The sequence below is a fragment of the Amia ocellicauda genome, chromosome 10 (genome assembly GCF_036373705.1).
Source record: "Amia ocellicauda isolate fAmiCal2 chromosome 10, fAmiCal2.hap1, whole genome shotgun sequence".
NCBI lineage: Eukaryota > Metazoa > Chordata > Actinopteri > Amiiformes > Amiidae > Amia > Amia ocellicauda.
This window is the reverse complement of record NC_089859.1, coordinates 27,309,940-27,326,445: the sequence shown is the minus strand read 5'-3', so window position 1 is coordinate 27,326,445 and position 16,506 is coordinate 27,309,940. Positions and strand designations below refer to the sequence as shown.

Here is a 16,506-nt window from a genome sequence, read left to right as displayed (position 1 = left end):
ATACACTTTAGTTAAAGACATCTGGTTTCAGTTGTTAATACCTTGTCCAATACAACTGCTGTGAACTGTGAACAGTATAATTTGACTGTTTAAACTTTTCCTCTTTCTTATCCCACAATATCTTCCAAACACAAATGTTCATTAACTGCCAGTAATACCGTGGGCAGAATTTCTTGAGCTTTTCAATTTGTCATGCTCCAAGACCCCCAGACCACCAGGAACGGTGGTTTAGTGGTAACACACAGGTGGTGTCTACCAATGTATTTTTTTTTTTTCATGCCCTGTACCCGAAATTACATAATGTTCTTCACTAAAGTAAAACATAATAATAAAACTAGCAGGTAATGGTTTGTCTGATTATCATCTTGGACAGTCAACTCTCTAAGATGTCTTAAAGCCCACCCCTAAACAAATTTGTTTAATCTTACACAGATTCCCTGTTAGTTTACAGAACCCTTTTTGCACATATACCTTGCCCAGCGTTTGAAATTAAATCAGGAAGGGTTTACAAACACACAAATAAGGCTCACTCTCTCCAAACATCTTTGGGAATATGTCTTGGGAAAATGTAAGGAAGTTGTGGCATTGTGCATCACCGTTGTGGTCAGTCTGCATCCTGACAGTACACTGTCAAGGGTGGATGTCACGCATCATAACTCAAGTTCTCCATACTTCACAAGACATTTTCCAAAGAGCATTTGGGGAGAGAAATAGTCATCTGTAAGTCATTTGAAGAGTGCAAGGATACAAGAAAACTGAGATGTAAGTATTGATTTGGGGGGGAAGGGGGGAGTAGCAATATGAAATGCTTATGAATAACTGGGATGTAAATCAATTCTTTCCACATGAAACAAAATGAACAGATGTGGGGAATTACTTATCCTGTCTCATCTCCAAAATACTGAAGTGACTGTCATGTTCGAGTGGCTTGTGAGCAGATTTATGCATCTTCTCGTTGCCCTAGGCTGGTCCTCTTACAAGGGCTGGCCCTGCCTACACATAGGGTCACATCTTTTAAATTTCACACTAATCACCTCTTTCCCAGGAACACAAAAACCAATCACAGTACCGTAATTAAATTAAGTAGCTTCTAGAGAGAGACTTGCTAAATTCTTAACATTAAAGTGACCTCCTCACAGGGTTTGGCGAGTTTATTCCTCAATGATACTCATACAGCATCATAGCAAACAGTACCATTCAGTACATATATCACATTTCAACAATGCTATTCTTTTTTGTGGTAGCTAATAAAACAAAGCTCTATGTGGATTACTTACTACATAATAATTAAATGACTTAATTTAATCTCTTCCTCAAATATACACAGTGCAGTAAGCCCTTCTGGTTAAGAAGTTTTGTTCGTTTTAAAAATCAGATCAGGTATTTCAAGAATATATATTTTATATAGATTTTACCTGGTATTGCTAACTTCCATGACATTGTATTTTTTTAAACATTATAATTTCTGAAAACCTACTGCTACAGCTTTCCACTTACTAAAATGTAATTGTTTTTTTTATATCTTTTTGCATATAAAAATTATCTATACATAAAGGTTTTTTTTTCTTCTATAAAACCAGGGCCTAAATATAGAGCAAACTGACATGCAACCACACTATACTCCCAGAAATATACATGCATGGATATAGGTATAAAAATATATTGTGGTGTCACATTTTCTGAAGCAAATCCAGTTTTATTTATTTATACATTTGCAAATTTCATTTAACTTTACACTAATCTATGCCAACTAAAGACTTACAGGAATCCTTTTATAATCCCCACAAAAAAGGGAAAGCTGCACTCACTGAACTCAGTGAAGAGTACAGTAGTTTTGGTTTTGTGGTCCTTCTGACAAGAGGTAAAAAACTTTAAACGATTTATATTCCTAAGAAAAACAACTGTCAACGTATTTTTTTTCCTCTTTCTTTTATACATACAAAAAATAGAAAGAAGAATAGCTAACTGTCTTGTCATTTTGCACCTGTCATCCTTCACTGGTCATCAGTAACGGTGCAAACTGTCTAACTGTCTAACCACTACTGCTCACAGCACAGGGATTACACAATGGCAAATCTGGAAGTGTGTGTGAAAACGATGGAGGAAATGAGACCGGAGCAAAGCTCTGGTAGTGTATCTTGTAGGGAACTCATTTCTTCAGCTGCTTACAAAAGGCTGAGATACTGTTGGTTTTCTGTACACTGCATGTACATCTATTTTTGTGATATTTGGAAAACACTATCTATTGTACAGTTAAAATAGTGTTAACTACCACTGTTAATCACACACTGGATCCGATGATGCATCCAAATTGTATGCGTGTCAAAAGAGTGGAAAGAAAAAAAAAAAAAGATTATGTGCATCCCTGTCTGTAATCGTCGTACGACAGTGATCCGTCAATTTTGGAATCGAAACAGGTTCAATTGTATCCGATTTAATTGCACCACAAATGACACTGACCAATGAAAACTGACAGGAAGACAGGGGGATTTATGCACTTTTGTGTCCCCTGGAAAAGCTTATCTGCGTGTCTAACCAAGAAGTATACACGCCATTCGGAAGCTTCAGGGCGTTTTTTTAAACCATTGCGTCTCAGACGTTACTGCTCTCGGGAGCTCAGTTAATCTTGAGAGGTCTTGAGGGTTTTCATATTTTTTTTATGTAGTTTTGTGAACCAGCAAACGCACACATACATGCAAATATATACTGTACAAAAATTACTTCTTAAAAGAGTAATATTTTTCAGTTTAGACCAAAAATACATTTTTCTACTTGTAACCCAGAAGCACGCAACAACCGTTACCCAGTGCATGGATGCACGGTGTTCACCTACAGTTCAGTGCACTGAAGGGGGGAAATGAGGGAGAAAGGAAAAAAATTAAAAATGATACTGCCAAATCCAGTACATGGGGGTTAACCCACTTGTATGCATGTGGAAAGTTAGGATCTGGCTATCCAAATTTAAATGATTTTCCACCTGGCCCAGCATCCGTTATATCATTCTGAGAAGTCATTATTTATTGAAAATTAAATGTCTAATGATGCCCTGAAGCTTTCACTGACAGAGCTCTATATTTTGACAGAGGAGAAAACTATTTCAGCTGTAAACTTAGTTAACCCACAGATGCAGCTTTTGGTCCAAGCAATCAACATTGTGGTATCAGACACTATACTTTAAAGAATTCCAGAGAAATAATATATGTATTTAATATGGCAATTTCTTATTTTTGTTTTGTATTATTCTTTTAAAGCCCTTCAGGACAGGCTATATAGTGTACTTGCGTTCAGTCAAAAAACACTGGAATTTGATTTAACAACTTTTTAAAGTTTTATTTTTATTTTTGAATGAACCTGCAAAAAGTTATGAAAAAGACTAAACTCTGCATTTGTTACACTATCAAGCATTTCTGTTCAAGGCTGAGGGCTGACTGTACACTTTTCTTTCGGAAACTCATCAGCTTAAAGTAAATACAAAAATAAAAGACAAACAAAGCCATTATCTGTGCAGTATGTATGGATTACTGTCCGTGCTCCCTGTACTGAGGGCCCCGTGCTCTCCTCCTCCCCAGGGCTCACCTAGCAAGCCGTGCAGCACATGGCAGCCCCCACTTCCAGTTGGTTTCAATCAGGACTCTGGCAGGACACATGCTGGGCCGACTGGGAGCAGTGCGAAGACCGGATGAAAGGAAGTCCTAAAAACCACGGAACGACAGGTGGCTAGTCTGGCAGCCCCTCACTCCCACGCACCTGCAAGGGTCCCTTGCACCGCAGCTAAGACTAGCAAGCACAGTGAAAGCAGCACGCGATTCAGCCAGCCACTTACAAGCCCCTGCCAATGAAAACCCCCCTGACGAGTCTTCTGTAACAACATTCCGACTTAGAAAAACACAACTCCGCTCTCCTTAAATAGACTATTAAAAAGATATTTCCTGCTGACGGCGCACTGACAGGCCAAGATTCCAAATAATTCACTGCCGATCTGTCAATTTTATCGCTGTATTGATTTCAGGAGAACAGGATGGCTTCAACTTGGGCTGAATACAAACCTTTGTGTCCAAGAATGAGAGCTTAAAACTCGAAAATGAAAGGAGTCTGTCGTCATCCAATGAGCAAGAAAATAAACGATGGGCTTAAGCCTTGAAGGCCCAAAGCTAGACACCAGAAGTTGATGTTTTATTAGGAATAACAGCCAGCAAGTGAACTCCAATATATCAGCTGACCTTCTCCAGTCTTCAGGGCCTCTCTGTAAAATTGCCATGTACAAAAATGTTCCTGCAAGGTCTGAAATAGTGACCCTCTACAGCTCTAATGTGGTAGCCTTCCTAAAAATCTGACGCATTTTTGCCTTGTCAATATCAAATCGGTGCAAAGAACATTCTTCCAAATCAGAGAGTAAAAGAGCAATGCTACCAGATAACCCAGGATGTTTGACTTTGAAATTGAATTGCACAGACCAGTAGGGAAGCAGGCCATCTGGAAGCACTGTAACAATGGGGATGGCTTGGTGTTCACAAGGCTGTGCAACAGTCAAAGCTGGCAGACATTGTTTCTCATCAGTGTGCTAGGCATGCAGAGAATATTGAATCATTAGCACTGCTTTTCCTACAGGCAGATGTTGAAATGCATTCAAGTTGTTAAGATTTAACAGAGGCCATGGTATAGTTTTATAACAAGTGGTGTTTCATCCCTCCCAGAAAAATATTAAATTTTGCAGAAACTCAATTGAAAATGTCTATTTTCACAAAACCCATATGGGGACCTGCAAAATGTGGGAGTGAATCACACTGCCTGGTCATTAAATTACAGAGCAGTTTACTGCATTTAACTTCCAAAGAGTTTTACCACTGGTAATTGAACACCACTCATGTTCTCTTAGTTAGTTTAATTTGATAAATCCAGAGCAGGTTCATTCCAGAGGATTCATGAACAAAACCACTCTGTCTAAATAGCGTAGACGTATCATAAAACCATACTCTGTCTGCCATAATCCAAAATATATGAATTTTGATTTTTTTTTTCTTCCCCCCACCCTCTTTCCTTCACAGATTTCAGCCAAATGGCATTCAGGAAAAAGGAATAAAAAGCTATGCAAAGTTGGGCCTGCTCGTGCATTAATAAAGATAAGAGTCCTCTTATGAATGGGGGGAAAAAAAAAAAAAAAAAAAAAAAACATTGGGTAAACTTAAATCAGAAGCAGATATAGATGAAAAACATTGAAGGCGCAACCAACCAACCATAATGGCTACACGGACTTCCATAAATGACGTTTAAGTGGCTGCCGAGGGCTGCCAATGGTTATTTCATTCCTGCTCAGTAGCAAGCACTTTTTTCTCCATTACTGATATACCTGGCTTGCAGTGTCCCACTATAATTCTTTTGAGGTAACTGGGACTTTATTGCTTGTTAAAACATAAAAATGTACCATATGAAGAGGACGTGGGGTGGGGGGGTAATTTCAGTTTAGACCTGCATGTGGGATAAGCATTCCCAGGTGAGGCCAAGATAGTACATGTAAGGCCACATACAGCCTTTGGGCAAAACCGGACTGAAAAGGTTTAGAAGGTCATCACATCAAGGTCTGTGTCAAACTGGTTCATTGGGCATATGTCTCAATAATATTTTAAATAAATAAAACAGTAAGTGTCTGGCAAAGCAGAAACTGGCCAGTTTCAATCACGTGAACACCACTGTAAAAGAATGTGTGCACATTTCCCCATGGCAAAGAGCAGGCCACCCTGGTGCAGTAGCACAATGACTAATGCAAAGTGTAAATTATACTCACAGAAGGGGTTCGGATTATCTGGATTAAACAATTCAAAGTCAGTAAATTTAGGACATACATATGTCAACAAATGTAATTAGAGCCCTGTGGCTGGAGAGAGGGATTTAAAATTTGCCTGACTCCGACAAAAGTGGATGAAACTAAATCATTTTAAAGACACACATGGGGAGCGGTCCTAATATCAGCTGATGATATCAAACACCGATTCTGTACTTCTGATAGGGGGAAAAAGATTGTAAAGATTATTTTTTATTAAATTCATTATGAATGTTTTTTATTTAAGAATTCTAAATCAAGTTTTGCTTGTTTGGTTCCAATATTTCAGGAATGTCTTCATGTTCCCTTTAAAGAAACATCCATCACTTTCCTCACGCCTGCCCCCAGCAGGAGCCCAGAGAGCGAGTGTAGAGAAGTGGAGCTGCCCCGAGAGCAGCCAGCAGCTGGAAGCCTGAACCGAGAGCACCGTGTCCTGTTCAATTGGGCCCGTATTTTAATACTGGAAAAAAAAAAAAAATCCCCGCTGTCAATCTCGGTCTTTAATAAAAACATAAAGTATAACGTTGCGGTCTCACTCGCTCTCATTACCCTCTGAGAGTCTGAAAACGAGGGTGTCTGCGGAACTGTGAAAATCCCGGCTTTTATTACAGACGTCCAGTGCTGGAAAATTGTGATCGTTGCGAATCCCATCTGTTCTACATTAACCAACCACCTGGAGCCTTCCCAATCATGAAATTAAACTTTGGGATTAAAAAAAAAGAAAAGAAAGAAAAAAGGAAAAACCTGACTCCCAGACGTTTGTGCCACTTTTTAATTTGTTTCATCACATTTCCGAAAAAAAGTCTTACCTCATTTCTAATGGGATACCCTAAACTTCACATTAAAGTACTCGACTAGCAGGAGCGGTTTTGCTCTATAATGAAAAATAAACAACTCCCTGCGTTCAAACAGGCCTGCTCCCGACCATGAGGGAGTTCAAAACAACACACGCACACGCATCACCATTTCATCAGTATGAAGAACCCCAGCTAGGAAACAGACACAGCATCACAGCACACAAGGGAAAACCTTTGATATTATGTATTTTCAGGCTAAAGTTCATTTAGTGTTAGACTAACTGTACCCATGAAACAATGTACTGGAAAATGATGATCCTATTATTCAAATCAAGAGATGACATCATGTTCTGCTTTCTGCATCTTTAAGCACTTTTCTGCAATTGATGGTTTGTATACAGTTTAAGAAAGCACACAACAACTCTAATTAAAAATTAATAATAATGAAAGTCTTTGCACACAAAAACCTTTGTATATGTCCATTAGAACCTAATATTAAAAATACGGGCTATTCTGAAACCTAATAAATCATTAAATCACAGCACAGTGACTTCCATAATACTGTAGAAGCTCTACAATTACGGACAACTAAATCTCTAATTACACAGTAAACGTGCGTGTGTCCAGAGAAAAGGAAAATCTTGCATTTTTAAATTTAGCAATAGTATAACTGTTCAGCTGTTAGGGTCACCTAGGGATCCGATATCCAGCCGTCCTTAAGATTATGCACTTAAATCTCAGCAAACAGGTCTTAGTATTTCTATGGTCATACCTACAGAGACATTCAATATTTAAAAGAACAGATGTTAAAATGAATGCATTTTAGATAACAGGGAATCAGGAAAAACACCTATGATTAAAGCACATACATTAATCAGTATTTAACACCAGTACCACACATGTTCGAGTCTTAAATTTTGATTATATTCTGACCTAAGTAAAAAAAAATGTGTTTGTAGATAAATGAACACTGCCCTCTAAAGGAGTTTATATTAACTGCACATGCCAATGAAAATATGGCAGTTTATTGGCAACATGGTTTTGCAAAGTCAATATGAATCATCATTATACCAGTGCATTCTGCTGGGTACAAACCTGTAGAAGGACTATAGCCAACTAAAGAAAAAAAAAAAAAACATACATTTTCTGAATTGATCACAAGAAAGTTAAATCTTACTTTATAACAACCATATCAAATAGTATCAAGCAACCTACTGTACATAGAGACCAGTATTCAAGAGAGACAGAAAACTTACAAATTCTTAGGTCTGCAGGACATTTTGCAGCATTTTAAAACTATTTAGTCAATAAAGATCTTAAGCATCTATCCGAAAACGTGACAGTGTAATAGAAATTAAATGACTGCACAGATCCAAGTTTGAGTACTTTCATCTCCATTCAGCTGCAATGCACGAGAACCATCTAATGTTTCATTATTGAAAATGCTATCCAAACTATACACTCATTTCAGTGGGTGTCTCACATCTTGAAAGACACAGGTATGTGAGCAGAGCACCATTCTGGACCCAAGAAGGGCTTACATCATAAAGAGAACGTATGTTTGGCAGGGACACCCAGACTGAAGTAAAGAGAAGAAAAAAAATACACCCCATTTTAGGAGAAAAAAAAATGACCTAAATATTAATGCTTTCCCTTGAGAATCCATTCCAAATCCCTGCTCTGTACCCAGACATATTAGGTTCGTCTGTGACCTGTCAAACACACGGGCAAATGACTAATCTGAAAGCATTCACGTCCTGTACCTCGTATAAATCCAAGCTCTTTCCAAACACACATATATACACACACACACAGAGCCCAGTTTCACTCTAACTTGTTAAAAACTTGGCCGCCTGCTGTGTATTTTTGATTGTGATTTCCCCCCCCTTCCCTCTGAAGCAGCTACTGAATTGAGTTCTCCTGCACGGTGAAACCTCAGGTCAGTAGCAGTGCGGGGCAGGAAGCTGGTTTCGAACTGGAGCCAGAGCTTTTTTATTCCACAATGTGTCTTCATTCATTTCACACTCCACATGGAAAAGTCATTGCGGAGAAAATCTCTTCCTCCCAGTGAGCCTTAGGACAGACACTACAGTCTCAAATATTCCCTTTCAATCTGCGAGCAGGAAATGACCCTTTATTGCAAAGGAAAAGAACAGTGCCTTTCAAACTCGGTGGAGTTTTATTTGTAGACAACTTCTGCCGAGGGCCTTCAGAGGCACAGAGGCAACCCTATCTGCCGTACATGGGCAGGGGGCTAATTTAATACAAGCCAAATGGCCCAAGACCACCAATATTAAGTGCATACACTGGAGTATACCATGACCACACATACGTACTGACGTCTTGCATTTGTAGCATTACAACTATGGAAAGTTGAACATTTACAAGATTACAAATGTTTTAAAATAAACAAAACTGGAAACCAAATATTAGAGACCACTTTTTCTATTTCCACACTAATCTGTAATTTGTTCACAAATTTCACCCCCTTGTTCATATTTGTACTACTATTATGACATTGCTCGTTAAAAATCAATTGATTGCATTGCGTGTCAGTTGCACATTAGCCCTGCTCCCTCAGAGGAAGTCTCTCGGTCTTCAGTGTCGGGCAGCAGCTGCGGTGGGCAGTCTCAGGCCATCAGTCTGGAGATGCCTGCTGCTGTGTGCAACGCCAGAAGCGCTGTCCTGCCCATGCTGGTTTCCTCCTCCTGACCAGCTCAGTGGGCCGCTGCCGCTGCATGGCGTGACACAGGACTCGGGCAGGGAGAATTCAGCGCTGCGTCCAGTCACTCAGCTTTTGACAGCTTTTGATGCTGCCATGCCAAAACCACAGGTGACCTCCCACCAGCTTCTTATTGATTTCCAAAAAAGTGAACATTGACTTGACAGTTCTCTTACAAAGACCATCCGGACCAAAAATGAAATTCCTGCACTGTAACTGAAGTGCACTTATACTTATACTGTGGAGCCCTCTTTTTATGTTTTTTTAGCTCCTACAGCATTCAATCAATGCTCTCATCGTTTCAGTTGTGTTACACATAATTTCACAGGATATTTATTCCATCCATATTGCCATAACAAAGGCCATACCAAGAACAATACTAACTTACTACACTTTTGCTGATCCAAAGTAAGTTGCCAGAAAACTATTTGCATGACTGATGCTTGAGGTTATATGGCCTGGCAAATTATCGAAACCACAGCGTGGTTCGGGATCAATGTTTTTCAATGGACCTTGTCGATTAAATAGCAGACAAAGAATGTTTAAATAGCTAAACATGCAAATTTAAAACCATGAAGGCTACAAGACATGTTGGCTTTAGCAAGAAATCCTGGTAAACGGTAAGATTAAGTTGATTGCATCTAGCATCCATGAAAAGAATTGGAAATAATTCAAAAAAACAAGTCAGTTTCCTAGGGAAGCATATAGACACTTTGTTATTCCTCATTATCTCACACTTTAAAAATACAGTCTCTTTCGGAGACTACTTCTGTTCAACATCAAAGCTGTACAAAAATAAGCAAATACAACAAACTTATCAAATGCAAACTATAACAAAGTCCCTTATGACAGGATTGAGTAGGCTGCTTAATGTTTTCCACATAAAAGCAGAGAAAAAGCTTTTAATATGGAAGTACTTCACATTTTCCATTATTAAGATGTTGCTATTTTCACTTGATATCATAAGCAACATGAATACCCACGCTGTATCATCTGAAATCCTATTTAAACTTTATAGATTCACTGGATGAATATGAAATAATTACAGCACATAAGAACACACATTTAAAGGATTCTAGTTTGATTTACTGCAAATTTAAATAACTGCACCATGTAGACCCTTAACCATCAGAAAACCACATATCCTTAAAGTATGCTTTTTTTTTTTTTTTCCAGGCACAGCAAGAGTGTGGCCTATGATGAAGTAAGATGTTACCGGAACGTAGATAACGTAGTGAAACAAAGGCACTGCAAGACTGTTACGGCCATTTACCTCTTTCAGTCTCTCGAGGCAAGCGTCAGCGCTTTGCAGAACTGCACGAACAAGGTGCAACTTAAATTTTATGTCTTACTGTATACATGTTTGAGCAGAGACACTGCCAGACACAAAGCTTGAGATTTCAAATCCTCTTAGTCCCAAGATGACAAACCCCACATTTACAACCCTTCAGAGAGCTCGGTCACTGGGGCAGTACCTCAGACATGGAGAGTGTTCGGGTCTATGTCACAGGGAATGAGCTCCAGCCTGGACAGACATGTTTTTTTTTCCCTTCAGTATATGTCTGATCTGTGGCGGCTGGAATGCCTCAGCCTAGGGAGACTAAAGTCATCTCCTTACCTCCTCGTCTGAGGTGTCCTGCTCGTACTCATCTGCTCGCTTAGGGCTGCTGGGCTGGCGTGCCGACTTGCTCTGTCGCTCCAACTTTCCACTCTTTCCTCCTCCTCCACCTCGAACATCCGTCTTCTGTGCCGATTTTGCCTTCTGGGCCGCTTTCGGACTCTGAAAGACAGATCAAAATAAATAAATCAGCACAAATCTAAAAGGGAGGTTATTTCAGTTTACATCTTGGAAACGTTCTACATTTGTGGCTGCGCTTGCTAAAAACAAACAAAACAAAACAGCAAAGGTCTAGAATACGTCTAGACATGAATGGTTGTATTTCAGTGAAACCAACATGCTACCCTTTTGGTAAATGGACAGGGGTTGTCAAGCTAAGTCAGTAAGGTATCAACAATTTTACTGAAAGGCTGCTGTGGTCCCCAAGGATTTTTAAAATGAATAATTTCCTGAGAGGGAAGGACATGTTAACAAAAATATAAACTGCATTATGCTCATCTTCAGTTAAAAAGCAGATAAAAAGCATGCTGCTTTAGCAAGCGTTTTTTTAATTTTTCCTTAGCGATAGACCACATTTTTTTAAACCCGAATACCTGCTGAAATACAGAGGTACTCCTTCCTCCCTGGAGACCAGTTAATGTGCATCAACATAACGCTGGCTGTACAGTTTATCCCCCGGCTATATATCACAACCTTCCGCAACTAGAGTGAAACAAAACATCCACCACCAAAATGACTGATTGTTCAGCGATACAGTCCAAGTTTAGACCTGCCAGAGTGAGACCCTAAGCATTTAGGAACACAGTAATTGGCAGTTTTTGTCACGTATTAAAGGCATATTTGAGAGATGAAGTGAAAGGGTTATTTACTCCCTAACACTGTAGCTAGCATTTAAAACAAATTAGGTCCCAATGAAGGAACAGAGCCATGTTATGAAGTGTTACGGCACAATATTTTAGTTTTAACGCATTCAATCTGTTTACTCGGAAAGGAAAAAGGGTGCAGATGAATCGGCCAGATGATGTGCAGCCAGCCAAAAAAAAAAAAAAAACCTTTCAGAGTGACGGCAGCTCAAAAACAAGCTACACTGGACTTACAGCCATGGCTGGCATCCAGCCCACCTCACCACAAGGACCGGGGAGAATTATCCGAGCAACGGAGGAAGGGTACATGCATTTGGCAATGGCGGAAAAATATAGAATAATAAATAACAAAAGACAAACAAGCAGAGTTCTAGATTTTCCTAAAAAAATATGTTTTTAAATTTTTTACGATCAGGCATTGGGGTTCATCAGTTTACAGTGTTCTCTGCAAGTTTCTGTTTAGGCAAAATTTATGTCAGTGGAAAATGAGGTTCAAATCCAGAACCTCGTGGAGACCTCTGCGCTCGCTCACACACACACACACACACACACACACACACACACACACACACACACACACACACACACACACACACACACACACACACACACGCGCGCGCGCGCGGGCCAAGCTAACGTGTTTTTAATGTCAGTTGGCTTGCACTCTCCAAATCAGCTCGAGAAGGCGGACACAGGCCCCAGGTTACCCATAATCCCGTGCTGTAAAATGATGGAATGTACGATGAAGGGTGACGTTGATCAGCAGGGAGCATTTCCATTCCCCACAGGATTTGTCAGCTATGGCACAAATGTTAATATAGGTGATATTATTTCCTTTCATTAAATTCAAAGGCAATAAAAGGAAGTGTTGTGCCGGAAGGTGGGAATTTAACATACCTATTTGGTCCCTTAGTGGAAATGTGAGAGACAGGGCTGAGAGGTGTCTGCTGGTTAGCTTTCCTGCGTGGGTGCGCATATAAGGAACAGTGCTTTGCATGAAAGCTGAGCCGCTTTACTCTCCCACTCACATGGCAGCACAGTTGCCCCCCCCCCTACTTGTTAAGTGATCTGAGCACATACACGAAAAAGAGCAGCTCCCTCTGGGACCATTAGCCCACATTCGGACACATTCACTCCTGCCTTTTATAAAATGTACCTAAGCACTTCACTCGAATCCACAAGTAAAAGAATCCACCAATGGATTAAAAAGCTGGAGGAGAACAATGTCTCCTGTTAACACATTTTTATTCAGACACCATCAGTTCTAGGTTACGGTGAAAGTCCAAGATTTTTTTTTTTTTTCATCTTAATTTTATAATTTTTCCTATAAATCTTTTAACGCTTTCCTGTGAACTAGCTTCTGAAGAAACATTCTCTTGCTTGCTTCCTAGAAACAAAAAAACTAAATGGTATACATGGAATATAAAGCATCAGAATTACCTCTAAAATGTATGAGCATACAGAGTTTTACCTCTACTTAATTATCAAAATAATTAAGAAAATGCAATTAAGGGGGGCAGTTTATTTTCCTTGCAAATACACTGGTTAATTGCATACAAAGTTCAGCAGCAAGCATAATTTGAATGACTAATACAGTCTAACTGAGGAAGGAACCACCATAATGATAACAGCAGGAATACAATAGCCTATACTATGTCTTTTTTCTGATCCTGAGCCAGGACTGACAGAAGGCTGAAATAAGGCCTTTGTGTATGTCTGCCTGGCTGACTGTAAAGTAGACGGATCCTACAGAGAGTCAGGCAGCCACTCAGTCTTGACAATCCTGCTGGCTTAAGAGAGCATGCTGCCAGCACTGTAATCACTGCTGCAAAACTTGGCTCGAGCAGCGGCTACACCAAGGAATAGAACTGCCGGATACTCCTGCAATCCCCGTTTAGCAAAGAACCTCATACTCACTGACAATCCGCACATGATGTCATAGGTTCTAGAATGAGTTTAATATATTGGATATATTGAACCACATTTTCATTACTGGAAGTGCTGAAATTTGGAGGCAAAAGGCTGCTCTGTTGAATTAGCCATTAACAATTATTATTATTATTAACAACAATAGGACAAATATGAAGTGATACAAGCTAAAACTTTATACTCCACAAGGGGGCAGCAATGCTCTAAAGCATAATATTGTAAAACTTGATAACTTGATAACTGACTTTCAATCACATTATATTATATATATATTATAAATAAATAAAAAAGTGGAGGAGGCAAATATATAGTTTTTAATGTCTAAATAAAAATAAATGACTTCCTGAAAGGGAAAACCCTGATGTGTGATTACAAACTGAAAAGAAAATGGGTCATTGCATAATTTACTATGCAGAAACATACAAAGCAAATCAGGTAAGGTGGTACTTCCTGGTTTCCTAAATATCATTTACATGAGTGTTTGTAAATAAGAGTACAACCGTTTGACTTTGTTGACAGTATGAAATAAGAAAATGCATGGAAAAGGAAAACTGGAGTGGAAAACAAAAACAGGTGTAAATTAACAATTTGTAGGTCTAAAAAAATTGGGAATTTTATGGAGTCATAATGTATATATGGAAGGTGAGGGCTCTGATACATAGCTAGTTGTTAAAATGGATGAAACAATGTCAGATGACTCTACCTTTACATAGGTAATGAATGGCATATGTAGTAAAGTCAACGTATCTTGTCCCACTGTGATGATCCATTTTAATGCATTTTGTTGAACCCTATACAATAAACTACACCATGCAAAGAACTGCAGGAAAGGATGGGGTGAAATAAAAATATATATATATATTACAGAATGAATATGCACTTTCATGCACAATGCAGTACAAATACGCCAGAGCCCATGCAGACATGTTGGGGGTGTAATTCACAGCAATGGGACTGGCGTGAAAGAGTAATGAGAGGATTATGTTTTTTGCTCAGCCACCTTTTTAGATTAAACAAACAAAATATTTTAAAAGTCAAGAGTTTACCTTCAGTTGCTGCTGTGACATTTTAGCAGAACTGCTGCTCTCGCCATTTTCATCTGCCTTGGACTTTGGTTCATTTGACTCTCCTTGCTCCTCCTCCTCTTCATCATCACCATCATCACTGTCACTCCCTGAATCCTCTAGACCGGAGAAAACGCTCTCCTCACTGTCAGACAGGTCGTCATCCCCTTCAGCATCACTGCCTTCGGAGTCAGCCTTACCGAACAGGGGGAGCTGAAAACCCTAAAGGCAGGAACACCATTTAGTTGCACAGAACAGTTCTGGGATGTACCACAGCCACACGAGCATCCTAAAATACCTGCTAGCCTCATATCGTGGCTTGCTCAGATGTGACCAGACTATGGGCCACTCATACAAACTAGTGTAAAAGGAAATGCAGAGATCTGTGTTTGGTGATCGTTCAACTTCATTACAACAACGCAGCATTGTTTTCTACACACAAGTTCTGAAAAGGGCTATTTGGGTTTTTGTACTTAACTTCTGTTGAAAAGTGTATGTAGGTTATATGTATAAATGACGAGGCATTGTATATGCCTGTGAGGGTGGGTTTGAAACTTGGGCATTTATTATACCATGTGCTTGCCATAGCTACAGCAACACCTTACATGTGAAGAGCACCATCTGACTGCTGTCCACCTGGAGACTGGAAGTCAACACACAAAGTTACTAACCATCAGCAGAAGAGAGGAGTGGATGTCCTCACATATGTAAATCTGCATGTGGTGTGTATACACACACATATACATATTAGAAAGGAATTTTAGTATTGCTATTGTAGACGTCTGAAAACATTTAATCTCAATTAAACTACCTCCAAAAGACTGTAAATCTAATAAGTCGCTTCCAAATACACATTACCTACAGGAATTACGCAAAGAAGGGTAAACTGGATCCTGTGATTCTCAAAACTATTGTGTTTGTTTGCTAATAAGGTGATCACATGTCTGGCGATACATACATTAAATACCTGCCACAGGCATTGCAGTCGAGTGAAATGCACAAGCTTTTTATATTCCACTTTAAAAAATGTGGGCTATATAATAAACGTCACATAACAAATCAGACATGTTCCCAAATCAGCCACTGCAGCATTGCAGTTAAGTGGTAAATAAAGAATACACAGTGAAAAAAGCCAAGAGTGTACTGGACTATTTCAAAATATCACTTTTGAATGACTCCATGAACCACGTATAATAATTTACATACAGTGTAGGCTATGTTTATTTAGCATTAAAGAAAAATATGACCACTACTGCTTTGAGCCTCGAGCACATCCTTTCGATTCTAATTAAGGTTTCAGAAAGTATTTTTAACCATTAAACCACGCATATACATATATTATACCTGCTCATCTTCCTCCTCGACCGTCCTCTTTTGTAAACTTTTGCCTTGAGTTTTGCTGCTCATGTTGCCGCTCTGCCGGAGTTCACTTTTGGAAGCAGACATGCTGCACCGATCAACCATGTGCAACACATACGGGTCAGAGTTCACAGTTTAAAGTTGATATATAAAACATTTTAAAAGTATTATTTTTAAAACATAGATACTAAAATTAATCTATATATAACATACATAATTACATATATAGAAATAAATATATTTTTGTAGGGTTTAATAAAAAACATTTTTTATAAATCGGGGTTAAAAGTCAAAGGTTATGAGGTTTATTTTTTCATTATTTTTGGAACTATTATA

General features: G+C 39.1%; 1 protein-coding gene across 1 annotated transcript in view; it reads right to left on the bottom strand.

The window, feature by feature from the left end:
• The window catches only part of bop1 (BOP1 ribosomal biogenesis factor), a 58,745-nt gene extending 42,453 nt beyond the window's left edge, over window positions 1-16,292 (bottom strand). The window contains exons 1-3 of the mRNA XM_066715801.1: window positions 16,156-16,292; window positions 14,794-15,033; window positions 10,956-11,117 (exon numbers count right to left, since the gene is read on the bottom strand). Coding sequence (XP_066571898.1) covers window positions 10,956-11,117; window positions 14,794-15,033; window positions 16,156-16,275 — 522 coding nt within the window. The 5' untranslated portion in view covers window positions 16,276-16,292. The remainder of the gene's footprint in view (window positions 1-10,955; window positions 11,118-14,793; window positions 15,034-16,155) is intronic.
• Window positions 16,293-16,506: the final 214 nt, after the last annotated feature.